This window comes from Panthera tigris, chromosome B3, assembly GCF_018350195.1.
Source record: "Panthera tigris isolate Pti1 chromosome B3, P.tigris_Pti1_mat1.1, whole genome shotgun sequence".
Lineage (NCBI taxonomy): Eukaryota > Metazoa > Chordata > Mammalia > Carnivora > Felidae > Panthera > Panthera tigris.
Window position 1 is genome coordinate 47,397,782 of NC_056665.1, and position 17,353 is coordinate 47,415,134.

The 17,353-nt window shown below is 34.5% G+C and overlaps 1 protein-coding gene and 2 long non-coding RNA genes across 13 annotated transcripts in view; 2 read left to right on the forward strand and 1 right to left on the reverse strand.

Annotated features, from left to right (window-relative positions):
* Positions 1–17,353, reverse strand: part of TCF12 (transcription factor 12) — a 375,236-nt gene that overhangs the window by 204,242 nt on the left and 153,641 nt on the right. For 10 of the 11 annotated variants that reach the window (XM_042988780.1, XM_042988782.1, XM_042988781.1 and 7 more), the window contains one exon: positions 13,641–13,714. In XM_042988780.1, the coding sequence (XP_042844714.1) occupies positions 13,641–13,714 (74 nt within the window). Of the gene's footprint in view, positions 1–4,810; positions 4,873–13,640; positions 13,715–17,353 lie in introns of those variants that run through there. The other variant, XM_042988788.1, reaches the window with a different exon arrangement.
* On the forward strand, positions 1,777–6,841 carry LOC122239466. The gene is made up of 3 exons (XR_006218622.1): positions 1,777–1,908; positions 2,464–2,626; positions 6,575–6,841. It is a non-coding gene; the product is annotated as an uncharacterized LOC122239466 (long non-coding RNA).
* The window catches only part of LOC122239465, a 33,113-nt gene continuing 28,742 nt past the window's right edge, over positions 12,983–17,353 (forward strand). Inside the window, exon 1 of the long non-coding RNA XR_006218621.1 lies at positions 12,983–13,315. This is a non-coding gene — a long non-coding RNA (uncharacterized LOC122239465). The remainder of the gene's footprint in view (positions 13,316–17,353) is intronic.

The window sequence follows — 17,353 nt, forward strand, 5'->3', positions numbered from 1 at the left end:
AATCATTGCCAAAAGAAAACTCTGGGCCCACATATCTTAACTACCAAATATTTAAGAAGAAATAATACCAATGCTACACAAATTCCTCCAAAAGATACCTGTCATTTTTGAGGCCAATATTATAATGATACCAAATTCTGACAAAGATAGTACAAGAAAAAAAAATCCTACAGATCAGTATTACTCAAATATAAAAATTCTTGGGGTGCCTGGGTGGCTCAGTGGTTAAGTGTCACTCTACGTTTTGGCTCAGGTCACGAGGTCATGGGATCAAGCCCCGCATTGGGCTCTGTGCTGACACCAAGCAGCCTGCTTGAGATTTTCTCTCTCTCCCTCTCCCTCTGCCCATCCCCTGTTCATGAGCTCTTTCTCTCAAAATAAATAAATAAACACTTACAAAGTATATAAAAATTCTTAACATTTTAGCAAACTGAATTCAGGAACATGTAAAAGGCATAATATATCATAGTGCAGTGCTATTTCTCTCAGGAATGCAAAGTTTGTTAAGAATTTAAAACAGTAATTACTATAATTCCCAGAGTAACAATCAAGATATTCTCAACAAATGTGGAAAAAACACTCCATATAATCCAAAATCCATTTTTTTTAACGTTTATTTATTTTTGAGACAGAGAGAGACAGAGCATGAATGGGGGAGGGTCAGAGAGAGGGAGACACAGAATCCGAAACAGGCTCCAGGCTCTGAGCTGTCAGCCCAGAGCCCGACGCGGGGCTCGAACTCACGGACCGCGAGATCATGACCTGAGCTGAGGTCGGCCGCCTAACCGACTGAGCCACCCAGGCGCCCCCCAAAATCCATTTTTGATAAATACTCTCAACATATTTGGAATAGAAGGGAATGTCATCAATCTAACAAATCACATCAATGAAACTTATAGCTAACATCATACTTAATGGTGAAACACTGACTGTTTACCCAACATCAAGGACAAGGCAAAGCTATCCACTCTATTTCTATTAAAAACTGTACCAGAAATCATAACCAATTCATTAAGAGGAATGAAATCCAGATTGGAAAGGAAAAAGTTACTCTCATTATTCATGGATGACATACTATCCAAATAGAAAATCCTCCAGCATGTACAAAAAAAGCTACCACAGCTAGTGAGTTTACCAAGGTGCAGGATACAAGATCAATATACAAAAATGTATTGTAGTCTTACGCAAGATATGAACACCCAGAGATTGAAATAAAATTATAATACCATTAAAAATTATGAAAGAGAAACTAAAGATGTGTAAAATGTGTTCACTGAAAACTATAACACATTACTTAAAGAAATTAAAGAACTAAAGAGAGAGATATGCTATATTCATGGATCAGAAGACCCTACTTTGTTAAGGTATCAATTCTCCTTAAAATGATCTATAAATTCAACACAATCAAAATCTGAGAAAAAAATTGTAGAAACGGATATACTGGTTTAAAAATTTTCAATTTATATGCAAACTGCCTAGGATTTATAAAACAATTTGGAAACAAATAACAAGATTGGAGGGCTTACAACACTATCTGATAGGAGGATTTATTTTAAAGGAACGGTAATCAAGATGGTACAGCATTGGTGTAAAGATTTTGAAAAATCAGTAGACCAGAACAGAGTTCAGAAATTGATTCTCACACACATGGTCAATTGACTTTAACAGAGACAACAAGAGAATTCAATGGGGGAAGATAATCTTTTCAACAAATGGTGGTACCAAAACTGGATAGCTTTATGCAAAAAAAAAAAAAAAAAAAAAAAAAAAAAATCACTTTCAACCCTCACTTCACACCTTATACAAAATGAAGTCACAATGGGTCACAGCTCTAGATGAATGGTTGAACATACAAGTCATCTTATGTACTATTTCTTGAGACTATTAACTGGCAGTCAAACTTCATTTGTAAGTAATACAGAAAGATTCTACGGTGGGGAAAAAACTGTAAAAAGTATATTCTATTCCTTTCTTAAGGATTTATAACTTGCAATAATTTATTAAAAACTGAGAAATCTAACAACAAAGAAGTCCAATTTTGTTTAACCCAATAATACATAAATATATTGGACTATGGAGCTCTGTTTTTACACATTTATTAATATCCTATTAAGCACAGTTTGAGAAACCATGATCTTGTTGAAAATTTTTGCTTTACATATTAGGAACTAATGTCCAGAATAAGTAACTCTTTTGACCAAGTATGCTTGTCTAATGGGAGAAGTCTCCAGGCTTAAGTCCTTTGTTCTTTGTATTTTACAACAGATTACCATTTTCAATTGATTTGCCCTAGAGGTTTCATAACCAAGTGTTGCTTCTATTTCTCTGCTTCTACTCTCCCTGGGCCATCATTATCATAACTTTTATCATTCAATAGTATTATGATGTTTTTCAAGAGACTGAACACTCCTTTTTTCCAGATAATATGGACTGATCATTTTTGTTTTGCTTACCTAATTCCAGTGACCAGAAAATTGTAAAATCTCAATAAATGCTGCATAAATGAAAGAACTAAGAGAAAAAAGGATTCCATGTGAACAGCACAGAAAGAAGAGTTTAAGCCCAAAGAAGACTACAAAATTTCAAATTGGGAAGAAAGATACTAAAAGTGATCTAAGAGAGTAAGGTAAGGTTAGTGGGAAATCAAGAATAATATTTACAGAGCAAGAGCTCAGAAAACTATAAACTCAACAAGATGTAATGGTATCACCGATGCAGAGAAAATATTTGGTAAAGAACAGTTGATATCTTCTTGCTAATCACCAAATAATTTACATTAAACACCGAGAAGAGAGTCTATCTACTTCATGCAAAAAGTAGCACAATGACTGTGATATAAAACCACGTTAAAATAATTACTTCATTTGGTAGTATAAAGGATTAAGCATCAGTTCAATACACTGAAGCAAAGCACTCTAAGTTTGTTATTGTCGAAATAAAAATGTTATTAGAATATATGACAAAAGTATATCACAAAAGGAACTAACATTAATTGATCACGCTAAGCTTTTGATATAAATAAGCTCACTGAGGTCTCATTAACCATCCTGTGAAGTAGCTATCCTTTCAAACAAATTTGAGGAACTGAAGAATCTACATTCTGTCAAATCTAGGTTGCCCAATTTTCCCCCCCAATCATCTCTAAATAGCAAGATGTATAATGCAATAAACCTTTCCAATCATTTCAATTTTGTGAACAATTTACTTATAAGAACCTCTTGTTGGTCATTTAAAACCTGCAACAAGTTCCTCATCTTGTTCAAGACATACTCCAGGAATTCAAAACTGCTGCCTAAGGAGCATCTGGGACTTGTAAAATTCCTACATGGTTTTGTATCAGAATGGATGCATAATTTTTTGTAAGACTGGATGTAAAAAGAGGAACTCTTATAGACTACTTAATAAATTCCAGATATTATGATTTATAAAATTTCCTGTATTTAATTTTCATGCACTTGTTACAAGATAAATCTCTTTGCAGATGAGAAATCCGAGGCTCAGAAATGAAGTATCTTATCTTTTCCAAGGTCAAATATAGTGGTGAAACCAGGAAGCAAATTTACCTAATTTATTCTGTGGCTTATATATTTTTTTAAGTATAAAATGTAAATAATATTTCTATAAGAAATAATGACAGTATAATCATCTTACAACTTCTAGAGTATCTTTCATTAAAGTCCTGGACAAGGAGAAATAACAACTGTTTTGGGGTCTCTTTTATACTTTGCCAACTTGATATGGTAGAAAGGGACAGTAATATAGAGTCATGTTTAATATCTGGTAATTTATCCACCTTCTCTGAACTTCAATCTCCTCACTTCTGAAATGGACAGGATTTAAAATGCCTTCTTGAAAAGCTGATATAAAACTTAAAATAGGGAACATGTGAAAGGTTTTAAACAATGTTGTCATAAATGTTAGTTATGATTATTGCTATTAATAAAAATAGGCTGGGGTGCCTGGCTGGCTCAGTTGGTGGAGAGCACGACTCTTGATCTCAAGGTACTGAGCCCAAGCCCACAGCCATTTGGGTGTGGACTCAAGAAAAAAATTTTTTAAGATAGGCTAAGTAGACCTAGAAAGGTATTCAGCCAGAATCTATCCTCCATCCTGTTCTTACGAATAAGAAATATGTAAGTCTATAAAAAAAATAATTTTAAAAAGCTGCCAGAAGTAAAACCTCAACAATTTTACAAAAAGGGACATAAGAGATATTCAAAGATTAATGTTTTGACTTTTACTAAAGACTAAACAACGAGAAGATTAAAAAAAAAAGAGAGAATTGTAAAGGATCGGTCCTGATAAAGATGCAATTTCATAAGCATGCAAAGTTAAGTGAAACTTACAGTGAGGTAAGAAACTGACAAAGGCTGGTTCCAAAGCTATGTGACAGCATCTGAATGGACACTGTCCCTGGAAGAATGGCTAAATTGAAAGAAAAACAAAAACAAAAACAAAAACCCAGAAGATCTGCCTAGCTTGAAATGGAAAAATAGACAACCTAATAGCTGTGTGATTTCTTTCATTTTAAATATCTGCTAGCAAGAGATTTAAAGGAGCTTATATCATCCTAACCCAATTTTTTCCTTATCTAAGAACTAAGATTACAAGTTATAGGCAGGTTTGTATGTTTTGAATACAAAGAGTAACCAACAACACTTTCCCTCATGGGTTTATTTAAACCTAACTTTAAATTACACCCTTTTCTTACCCATAGTTTTTCTTCACATTCAGAACATTCAGAAGGAGCAGTTACATAACAAAACAGAGATTAATGGGAACATAGATGCAATATATAGAAAACACTTACTTTAATTCTCTGTCCCTCCTGTCTTGCTTTGCTATTTAACTGCTTCATCTCCTGTTTTGTACCTGAGATCAAGAGGCATAAAATACTATTTCAAAATTTGTGTGTCCTTTCTAATTATTGCATTTGAACTCGCAGAAGCTATAAAACCTACACCATTTTTCCCTTCAAAAATAAAAACATTAGCAAACCGTAAATAATCTAGACAAGTATCTACTCTAAACAAGAAAAAGTAACACTAAACTTTATTACCCATCAAAGCTGTCAAAGGAGGACAATGAGTAAAAAGTATTTTATTCACACAGCTATATCTTTTCCATTTATAAGGGAAACTATTTATCAAAATCAAACAATCTGGTAGTTGTAGAACACAACCACAGCTAACTTGTCAAAGCCTGAACAAAACACATGGAGTTTAATTCAGGAGTCATCATCCTGCGGGGTGAGTTAATCTGTATGATTTTCAATCTTCCTCAGTCACCAAATGTGTCAGTTTTTTTTCTCCTTTGAGACATCTCTCCATTTTCAATTATTTTGTGATCTTGACCCTATCATCCTACTCTAAGTTTAATTTCACTGCAAATAGGTCTATGTAATAACATCTTACCCGATCATCCTAGTACTCTTCACTCTTTCACTTTGGATCCATTCCTCATACCACAATATACTGATCTTTATAAAACCCGTTGTGTCATTCCCTGCATAAAAATTTATTTTTAATTGGCTCTCTACTCCCCAAAGGATACACTACATTTCTTGAACAGAAAAGTTAGCTGCCTTACCACACTATTTACCTATGATTCCAAGATCATTTATTCTTTACTGAATTTTGTAATTTTGAGGTTTCTACACTTGTGGTCCCATCATTCCACATTTCTGGAAAGTTGTCTTCCTTCTAATCTTATTCATACAAATACTGTCTGTCCTATAATATCCTACTCAAACACCTCCCCTTTACTCTTTCCTGATGACCCAAAGTAATCTTTCCATCTCCTGTAATCCCACAGTAATCAGTGAAATTAACTTGATAATTATCTATTTGCTGCCTAATCCTTCTTCACTGCTGCCTGAAAAGAGTTAAAGTTTCATAATTAACTCTTCAGATAAATATGACCTGTATTTCTAACCATAGCTCCTGAACTCTAAGATGAACTAAAAGACTATTCATTTTTAATGATGCATAAACTGAATGCATTCACAAATCTCAGCATCTTAAAAATGGGGACCAGAGTAAGAACAAGTTTCTTAAGAGCAGAGAGGCAACATCATTATCCTTATTTACAAGGGTAGCTCTCATGCCACTGTGCTCTACTGGGAGAAGAAAACTACAGGTTCTCTCCACCCCTAGATATTCCCAAGGCCTCTACTGTCAAATGTAAATGAACTATACCTTAGGCTCTCCCAGAACTCCAGCCAGTATAACCCTTCCTAGGGTAAGAATGACCTCTGTGAATTATATATAGATAGCACATGAGGGGAACTGAGGGTCTTATCTCCAACTTGTTATCCATCAAACCATATAGCGGCTGTTTGCCAAGCTCGTCCACATGAATGAAAAGATAATGAATACCTGCTAAGAAGAGAGCACTAAGCAAAATTAAAGATCTCTTTAGCTGCATCAGGTGGGAATGGCCCAGGAGTAGCTAGACAGGTATCATTAAACTCATCCGGATAACCTTATGGACTCATTTTAGTTTCTACAGAATCTGCAAGCTGTATGTCTATTTCAGTTGAATTTTTACTTTTTTTTGTTTCCCTTATCCAAAGTACCCAATCTATGGCTTTGAGTATGAGTCTTCGAAGACTAGAGCAACTCCTTAAAAGGCTACAGCAACTCTCGTATTCATTTTCTACCTGACCTGGATCATCAGGCTGCCATCCATGTGTATTCCTGACAAATCGTCTGAGAAATGACCACTGCTGGTGTTTTTTTAATAAAATGAACCTTCATTCTACCTCATTATAACAGGTACAGATGTCAGAGTATGTATTAAAATGAAAGATCTCAAAACATACTATTTATTTCTTAATTAGAAGTCTGAAATTATTTTGTGCTGAATCATAAACAGCTGCTAAACCTAGTATTTTAAAGCCAACTCATTACCACATAACTGGTTTTCCCTTTCTCCACGAATAGGCCTAAGTCCGGAACTTTACCAAGGTAGTTATTATTAGTACCACCTCCCTCTATCAATGGGCAAAGGAAAAAGGAAGAAGAAAAAAAGTTTGAGGCAAAGAGAAATAATTTGCCCAGAGTCACACAACTAGGAAGAAGAAGCACCAGAAATAGAACCCACACAACTTGATTTCAATGTTCAAGCACTTAAATTCTATGCTAGTCTACCTCACAATATACTATGCTGGCTAGCAAACTTTCTTTTTTGTTCTATCATGTCCCGTGTCTTCTTTTGAAATATCAATTACAGATCCTCTTTTCACGTTTCTCCTCTTTTCTCCCCTTCATTCGGTATATGGCAAAAAATTTAAGACAGTTAGTTCTTTTTTGACTTGGGAAACACTAAGGTAAAGGAGTTAAAAGGTAACTGTATAATATTTGGTATATCTGAGTTCTAGGCCAGAGTCTATCATTAACCAGGCAAACTGTCTAGCCAAATCTTGTGTGTATTTTGAATCAACAGCACATATCTCAACCTGGCCAAATCTCAAACTCTCTCAGTTTCCTCATCTATGAAATAAAAGGAATAGATATAAATAGCTAGCAAACTTTCTAGTTTTGAAATTCTAGGATGCTGCAAAATGGGAAGGAAAGGAAGAGCAATACAGACACAACTGTTTCACTCTGCAAACCATATTTATAAAGAGAAGGGAAAACCACGGTAGAAATTTAGCAATTGGGAAAAATAAGCACTCAAACTCTATGCAATTGAATATTGCTTCTCTCCCCCCAAATTACTACCAAAATAGATTATACAGTACCTGAAAAATGCACAAAATTAAAATGCCAACTGCTGGTCACTGCTGGTACTTATAAACATAATTACTATTAGCGGTTACCTACCACTGATCTCTTTTACTTTTTTTTTCATTTACTTATTTATTAATTTACATCTAAGATAGTTAGCATATTGCTATAATGGCTTCAGGAGTAGATTCAGGGATTCATCCCCTATGTATTACACCCAGTGCTCATCCCAACAAGTGTCTTCCCTAATGCCCCTTACTCATTTAGCCCATCCCCCTTCCCACAACGCCTCCAGCAACCCTCAGTTTGTTCTCTGTACTTAAGAGTCTCTTCTGTTTTTTCCTCCTTGTTGTTGTATTATTTTTGCTTCCCTTCCCTTATATTCATGTGTTTTGTATCTTAAATTCCTCATATGAGTGAAGGCATCTGATATTTGTCTTTCTCTGACTGGCTAATTTTGCTTAACATAATACCTTCTAGTTCCATCCATGTAGTTGCAAACGGCAAGATTTCATTCTTTTTGATTGTCAAGTAATACTCCATTGTGTGTGTGTGTGTGTGTGTGTGTGTGTGTGTGTGTGTGTATACATATATATACACACATATATATACATACACACATCTCCTTTATCCATTCATCTGTCAATGGACATCTGGGCTCTTTCCATACTTTGCCTATTGTTGATAGCACTGCTATAAAACATTGGGGTGCATGTGCATCTTTGAAACAGCACAACTGTATCCTTTGGATAAATACTTAGTAGTGAAATTGCTGGGTTGTAAGGTAGTTCTATTTTTAATTTTTGGGGGAATCTCCATACTGTTTTCCAGAGTGCCTGCACCAGCTTGCATTCCCACCAGCAGTGCAAAGGATATCTTTTACTTTTTAAACTGAGGAATCAAAAACTCTGTTTTTTAGTAAATACTGTCAACAAGAAGACTTCTCCCCTTTCCTGTGAGCCCTGTCATAACTCCAGGGTGCAAACCCCAATTATACCTCAGTACTTAAAGCTTGGCCTAAGTTGGGTAACAGAGCTACAAGGGCAGGAAAACCAAGATGACAGGGGCCCCTTGGAATTTTCATCAACTAAAATGATCACACAACATTTTAGAAATGGAATTTGTACATCAGGAAATATGACCATGAAAATGAACATGAAATATTAGATATTTGGAGATAATAATGATGATAATTATAGTAGTAGCAGCTCTCATTTATTGAATAAATAAATGAAATGAAATACTTCATAGCTTTTATCAGGTTTCATCTTTACTCAAACCCTACAAGGTATGTGTAAAATTATCATAATTTTAGAGATGAGAACTCTGAGGCTCAAAATGACTTGGTAACTTATCCAAGGTCACAGAATACAATTCTCCAGAGTCGGTGATCTTAAATGCTTTACTAAGTAGTATCATCAATCAGGATAATACTTTGTAAGCATAGGAGAGAGGAGGCCTATTTACCATTAATACCACCACCATCGACTTTTAGATTCACCACCATAAATCAACTTTGATTCTTTTCTCCTCAATCTCCAAACACAATTAATCTAGTAAATCTAAGAATTCTTCCCCAATCTTCCCCAAGTATTCAGCAAATACTTATAGAAATCCATGATGTAAAAAGCATTATACCGGACAGAGTAAAACTTTTATATCTAAGTTTGTCACAAGACTTCTCCTTTCCCAAAGAAAGAAACAGATAACTGAAGGGGAAAGGAAATTGATTTTATGTGTTTTACAAATCTAAAGGAAGTATATTAAGCATGACAGAATCAGCAAGTAATTCTTATTCATTACACTTAGAATGCAGCACATCTGCAAATGTATTCATTCATTTAAATTATTACATATAGATCTAGTTAATAAATTCTGATATACATAGTATTAAACTCAACACTTACATAGCAGTCACTATGTACCAGACACTGATCTAACCACTTTATATAGATTTATCTAATTTAACCATAGTTTTACATACATTTAATCCTTATGACAGCCTTATAAAGTAATTATCCCCAATTCACCAACGAGTAAACTGAGGTAAAGCGAATTTAAGTAAGTTGTCCAGAATCATACAGGTAGTAAGTGGCAGAGCTGGAATTCATATCCAGGTACTCTGGCTCCAGGGTCTGTGTTCTTGACCACTGCCTTCTAAAGAGGGGGCGGGGGGGGGGGGAATCTAAAACTAGAATAAATCATTAACATGGTGGTAAATAACAAAAATCATGGTATTCTCTGGCTTTTATCCCTGCTGCAATGTCAAATACAGATAACATTTGTTTGTAGGAAAGGATAAAAACTAAGGGAGGGCGGGGAAAAAACTCATTAACTATACCTCTTGCCCAGATCTAAACCATTTGAGATCTTAATCACTCCTTTCAATCTCTGGTGCCTTAACCTCTATCACCACTTTTCACATATTTCTAAAAATGAAAGTGTTATTCACATCATGATGATGCTTTTATCTGTTCAGTTGTGTGTTATGTTCTGCAGAGGTGAGCAGTAGGTCAACAACGCAGAAACCAGGACTAACAAAAGTGAAGAGGTTTGAAGTACATGCCACAAATGCTCTTACTTCCCTATGAGTGTCTCAGACATGTGTCATCTCCACATTTCCTAAGAATACTGACCATGTCTACCATTTCTTCTATAACCACTAATAGGTACATGCATTTATTTTTGTCTCTACCTAATAAAAATACTCTATTGAATGATGTGCTACGACAGGTTCTGATAACCATAAACTTGGTAAATCACCTATATACTGTGAAGCTACTTTTCTTGTGGGTTTGGGAAAAATGGGCAGACAGGAGCTCTGCTGGCTTTTCCTACTTCAGAAAGAACATGTATAAGACTAAGTACACTTTTGAGAAGTTTGTGGCCTCTTAACCATACAACTCTGGTAGAGCTCACTTAGGCATCAAGGTTACTAGAGCAAAATGCCATCTTCGTTAGATTTAAAGTAAGTACCTATAAGGCAAAAAGTGTACAAAGCAAATATTCCCCTTAAAAAGGTATTAAATAGATACTAAGTTCAACCTATGTGATTTTGTGTAGCCAATCTTGTACGGTAAAATGCATAGTTATGATACATGAGTAGAGAACTATTAACAGAGTTCATGTACCAAATATGTTTTTACAGTAATGCAAAACATGATTATTTCTCCCTTATAGTTTTAGTGGAGGCATGGAGGATGGAGAACTCAGCTCAATCCAACTAAACTATAAGCATATGCTTTATGACTCCACCAAACCACTCATTCTGCAGTTTTTACATACTTTTTATTGTAGCCTACTATGTTTCAAGCTTTACAAAAAGTAAAATAAATTTTTTTCCTATCAGTATTGTAAAATCAAATTATTTTTTAAATGATACAACCTGCTGTGATGGAAATGTATTATTTATACAATATGGCAAAGTCTAAATACATTTCACTAGCAGAATTTCTACAAAATACTTGCAAATTTCATTAAAGTTTAAATTGACTTGTTAATGATTTTACAAAGTATCAAAATTGGTTTTTAGCCAATATCAGTATTTACTTCTGAATTTAAAAAAACTCAACAGACTATGATACTCAGTGGAATAAAGTATTTTGGTAAACTGAGACTCTTATTAACAAAATTATATCTATATTTATGATTATGAAAAAAATAGTCAACTTGGTAGATGGGGTTTAATGATAAAACCCAAAAAGTTCATAAACTTCCTATTAAAAGTGTATTGAAGACAGCTTCTAAGATAACCATAAATGTCTTTCCTTGGTGAAAAGATTTCAGGAGAGAATTAAATTGTTCAAAATTATAAATAAAACATAACTTAACTAGATAAACCATTTTAGGTTCAAAATCATGACCAGGATAGAAGAAGCAAAGTTAGTGGAAGAATGGATTTCAATGAGAACAAAATAAAGGGTATATATATATACACACTTATATATATAGTATATATAGATAGATATATGCTATCTATATAGCATATATCTATCTATATATACTATATATATATATGGTTGCATGGTAGATTGGGAATATTTAAATATTAATCTTGGGTTTTTAAACAGAAAACTAATTTACTATAAAATCAATTTAACTTTGCAATGCACACAATATACATTCAACATAGCGTAGCAAATAGCAAAAAGAAAAGTAAGAGTAACTTTGAAGTCCATCTCTAGAGGCAAACTTAATTTCACGATCATGAAATACGTAAAACTTTGGATGTACTATTATGTTCTCTTCTCCTAGAATCTTATTTAGTACTCAAGTACAACAAAATTGAAAGTCTAAAAGGAAAGTACACATAAGGTACAAAGGCACCATTTAATACATTTTAAGAAATAAGTTATCACACAGTAACTCAAGCCTTTGAAAGAAAATAATCCAATAAATAGTATTTTGTTCTCCACTATATAAAATCCATACTTCACAATCTAAACAGGAAACCTACCTTTCCTACTCACAATGGTATTTAAAGAATCAAAAACTTCTAAAGGTAGAAGAATATTTGGACAATCAGTTTAACTAGCCCCAAGGTTAAAATAAGGTGCCCAAGGATTACACAGGAGAGAGGATAGTAAATCCAAGTCTTGTGATACCCACAACAGTACTCTTTACACTACAACCCAGCTTTCTCATCACAGATTCCAAAAGGGAAACACTAAAACCATGTTTAATTGTCTCTTTAATAATTATTCATAATTCTCCATGACTATCCTATTTTTTCCCAAAGTATTTAAAATAAATTAAACATAGGCTACAGCCAAATATAATAGCAAATCACATATTTTAACTCAACATTAAAAAAAAATTTTGTTAATGTTTATGTATTTTTGAGAGACAGAGAGAGACACAGCATGAGCAAGGGAGGGGCAGAGAGGGAAACAGATTCCGAGGCAGGCTCCAGACTCTGAGCTGTCAGCACAGAGCCTGACACAGGGCTCAAACCCATGGACCAAGAGATCATGACCTGAGCTGAAATCCGATGCTTAGCTGACTGAGCTACCCAGGCACCCCTAATTCAGCATTTTTTAATGCAAAATGACATAACCCATATGGAGATTACGGACTCCAATCACATACTGTTTCCTTCCACTTATGCCAATATGCTTCTAGGGTTAAATATCCATAAATTTTATGCTTGTCTATCTTCTAATGGTTAATTCTAAGAGAAGTAAATAGTTCATTATTTATTCAAACTATGACATTTTGGAAAAGGTAGCTCTTAACCTCAGCAATTTACTGCAGAGTCTGGAAACACAGAATTTAATTTTACTGCCAGCTCTTTGGTCTAATTTTTAATCTTTCAGTCTCATTATTTTAAAGTTTTGGGGGATTTTTTTGTTTACTGCTAAAAAGAGGCTCTAATCTTATGACCTCACTATGTGTAGAATGTTAGCTTGGTCCTATTTTCTCTTAACTGCCAACCGAGAAATGTCATCTGTTATGTGTGTTTTGATATGCTTCCAGGAGACAGAGCTATAGAGTCCCAGATATAAACAGCTGATGACTACTGGAACAAGAATGGGAGAGGGAAGACTGGAAACTGATACTCTGAAAGTCAGTGCCATCTCTCAAAGGTAATACATGAAGAAAACAATACACAAAGAAAAATTTATGTATGGAGAATAGTTAGGCATTCTAAACTCTTCCAACTCTAGTAAAGAGTATTATAGGTAATCCAGGTGTAGAAATATTTCCTTCATTGTAAGAGATAAAATAAACTCCCCAAATATGACAATAAATGGAAAAAAATAAGTCTACCATGAAGGTACTGTGTATTCTATGATACTCCCATGTAAATACGTAATCTTCATTTCTCTTAACAGAGTTCATATACAAAAAAACTTATTTATTCTGCCAAAGTACTTCATAGTTTTAATCAAGGGTGATGAACAAACTTACTCTAGATGAGTCATAAGAGGGGCTTGGTTGACCACTTGTTCCCCAAGATGTCGTACCTCCTCGTTCATCCATACCTAAGAAGAGAAGAAAGTGAAAGATTTAAATCCAGAAGGATAGTATGATGGATTTTTTTAAAATATAGTATAGCAGAGAATAAAATTCAGCAAGTAGTATTTGCATTTGCATGGAACTAGCTGTGTATCAATTCTTGTCTCAGAAACCTGAAGAGCATAAGTTACCTTGAGGGTCTTTGTCACTGCTCCGTACAGTGCCCAATATACAATGGAGAATTTCAGAACCAAAATGTGTCTCTGGAGACTTTAAAATAGGGCATAATCTAGATTTCCCATTTCTGTCCGTACCCACTGCTACTTCTAAGAGTAAATGAAACTCTATAGTTTAGTCCTGCCTACATGAAAGTATGGAGAATTTAGTTCTTATGGATAAGTCTTAAAAAAATCAAGCAAGTTGAACTGTTCAAGTTAATAAAACTGGTTTCTAATATAGCACTAATGAGATATTCTTAACTGAATATATCAAACTAAATCAAACTATACCAAATCATATCATATCTATATTAGTTATATCGAAACTAATAAAAAATGTGACAACTCATGCTTATTTTGGAGAGAGACAGAGACAGCGCATGTGCATGTGTGCAGGGGAGGGGCAGAGAGGATCTGAGGTGGGCTCTGTGCTGACAGCAGTCAACCTTATGTGGTGCTTGAACTCTTGAGATCACGACCTGAGCCAAAAGTGGGACGCTTAATGGACTGAGCCACCCAGGTGCCCCTAAACTCTGATTCTAAATGAGTAGGTCTACACTTATGAAAATTGCAAAGGAAAACTCAAAGTGAAAAAAGATAAGTAACCATTAACAAAAAATCAGTTCATTGTGCTCCTTAATGTGCCTTCTGAAGCTCTGGTTCCATTATTTTACCTTCCAATCAATCCCTAGAAAAAGCTGAAAGAGCGGGAGACCTCTCAATCCAGATATCTCTCCCTTTTCTGTTCTGAGGACCAGTCTTTTTTATCCTTGACTCCTAACAGCTTATGCTTTCCCAACCCTTGCCAAGTTTTCTATGATGAAATAAACACAAATAGTTGCCTTTTTTACATTCTTGCATGAGAAAACTCCTGATGCTACAAAGACAACATTCTGCTAAGTTTAGAACTTTTTCTTAAAAACAATTTTTTTCAAAATCCTCTGTGATTTAGAGGAGAACGTGATCTGTAATAAGTTAAATACCACAAATTTTCCAGTAACCAGCCAGGATTCCCAAGCCACTTCACATGGACAGAATTGCCAGCTGAAGGGACAGAACTGCCAATTGTCCATAGGTGACAAAAGCAGGCAAGGAGGAGTGAGTTTCCGAAGCAGAGTATACTAATTACTAATTCAGCTGGTAGGACCCTAATTTATTCTTTTTATGAATCTGTACTTCCTGTATTAAGTGACTGATGTATAATTTTAAAAGTTTTTTTTTTTTAATTTTTTTTCAATGTTTTTTATTTATTTTTGGGACAGAGAGAGACAGAGCATGAATGGGGGAGGGGCAGAGAGAGAGGGAGACACAGAATCGGAAACAGGCTCCAGGCTCCAGGCTCCAAGCCATCAGCCCAGAGCCTGACGCGGGGCTGGAACTCACGGACCGCGAGATCGTGACCTGGCTGAAGTCGGACGCTTAACTGACTGCGCCACCCAGGCGCCCCTATAATTTTAAAAGTTTTTAAAAACACTATAGAGAAAAGATGGATACCTACTACAGAAAACACTCAAGGCATAATTTCAAGAGAACCAGATACCTTGAAAACACAGAGATCACGAATAAAAATACACAGTGTTTTGTTCATGCTTGGATAATTCTTACTAAAACTCTAGATTTAAAAAAGATTCTACAAGTTGGGGTAATAGCATGTAAAAACACACTTCGTTACCATCTCTCCAGTATCACCAGTTATCTGTAGGCTATATTCCAAGCATTTTCTTTGTAATCAACACTGCAGAACAGAAGCCAGAATTCCTATGAGGCCCAATCCAAGACAAAAGCTATTATTAACACACAAAATAAAATACTACTTATGAAATTGCTAATAATTTTATGAAAAGTTTTTTTTTAAATCATACTTTTCATTTGCAACTATGTCTTTTTAACATTTTTTTATACTATACAGCCAAAGTGAAATACAAAGTCAAATTGGCTATTGAAAGCAGAGTCTCAAATATTTGTACACCCATATTCTATTCCATTATTTACAATAGCCAGAAGGTGGAAGCAACTCAAGTATCCACTGACAGATGAAGGGATAAACAAAATGTGACCTATACATACAATGGAATATTATTCAGCCTTAAAGATGGAGGGAACTCCTACACATGCTACAAAATGGATGAACCTCAGGACATACGTTAAGTGAAATAAACTAGTCACAAAAAGGACAAATACTGTACAATTCCATTTACATCAGGTGTAAATTCATGGAGACAAAAAGTAGAATGGTGGGGTTGAGAAGAAGAGGGGAATCATACTTACAGTGATAGTTAAGAGCATAGAATAGAAACTTATTTTGATGACCCTATCTTAATGAAAATGATCAGACTATAGTTTATTCTTTTTATGACTCTGAATCATCTTACATCAAATGAGTAATAAATATGAGGCCTATGTGTTATTTACATATCTCTGTAAAAGAGAATGCAAAAAGGTGAATGCCTATTACAGAAAACATCTCAGACAAAATTTTTTAAAGATATAAAATTATGTGAAAACACATACTCAATTTGCATCAAGTGACACTACTTCCACAGCATAAAAGAAGAGTAAAGATTAATTAAATGAGATGGTAATTAAGTAAGCCAACAGCTAAACAGTATGACATACCAAGGACAGTGGACATGGCAGGGGGCTCAAAGGATGCTATAGAATAACAAGGATCTGGCTAGGTTTTAAACTCAGAGCTCTTTAGTTTTATTGTTAACATAACCAGACTCTGAGTAGAAGGTCGTGGCTGGCACTGACAAAGGCAAAAGTCATCTTTCAGCATCAATGACTCCTTTCTGCTGAAGACAATGGCTGTACAAACAGACATATGACAGGAATAATAAATTTTCCAAAGCCTCAGACATAAGACCAAGGTAAGCAGAGAAAAAGAAATTACACACAGAAAATAAACTTAATATAAAACTGTACAAACTGATCAAAATTTATACAAATTGATCAAAATCAAATTTATCAACAAGAAAATAAAGTATAGTTGCAATACAGTGATTGGGAGAAAAACGTTTCTATTAAGATATGTCTGAACCACCATTGCCATATATTTTCTTTCCTTCCCATTTCTAGTCTATGCATCCCAATTTAACAATTTTAGAGAAGCTAGTTCCTTGATTGATAGATTAAAATGGTGGATATAAGAGAAAGTTTAACAATCACTAAGTAGCAGAAACTCTTGGGAGTCTTGCTTAACTTTCTAATAAACTATTCTATTTCTATTCAACAAGATTAAAAGGGTTAATCAATATTTTAATATAGAGACTAAAGGACTCTTTTCTTTTTTAATCTTTATATACAGATTCTCTTAAGTCCCTGCTTTTTTATATGGAACCAATTAAAGTCCAATATATATTTTGATTCCATAGGTCACATTTTAAAAGGTATACATATTATTTTTTCATATCTTCCAGTAAAGAACATTATATTTTTTAAGCTTGT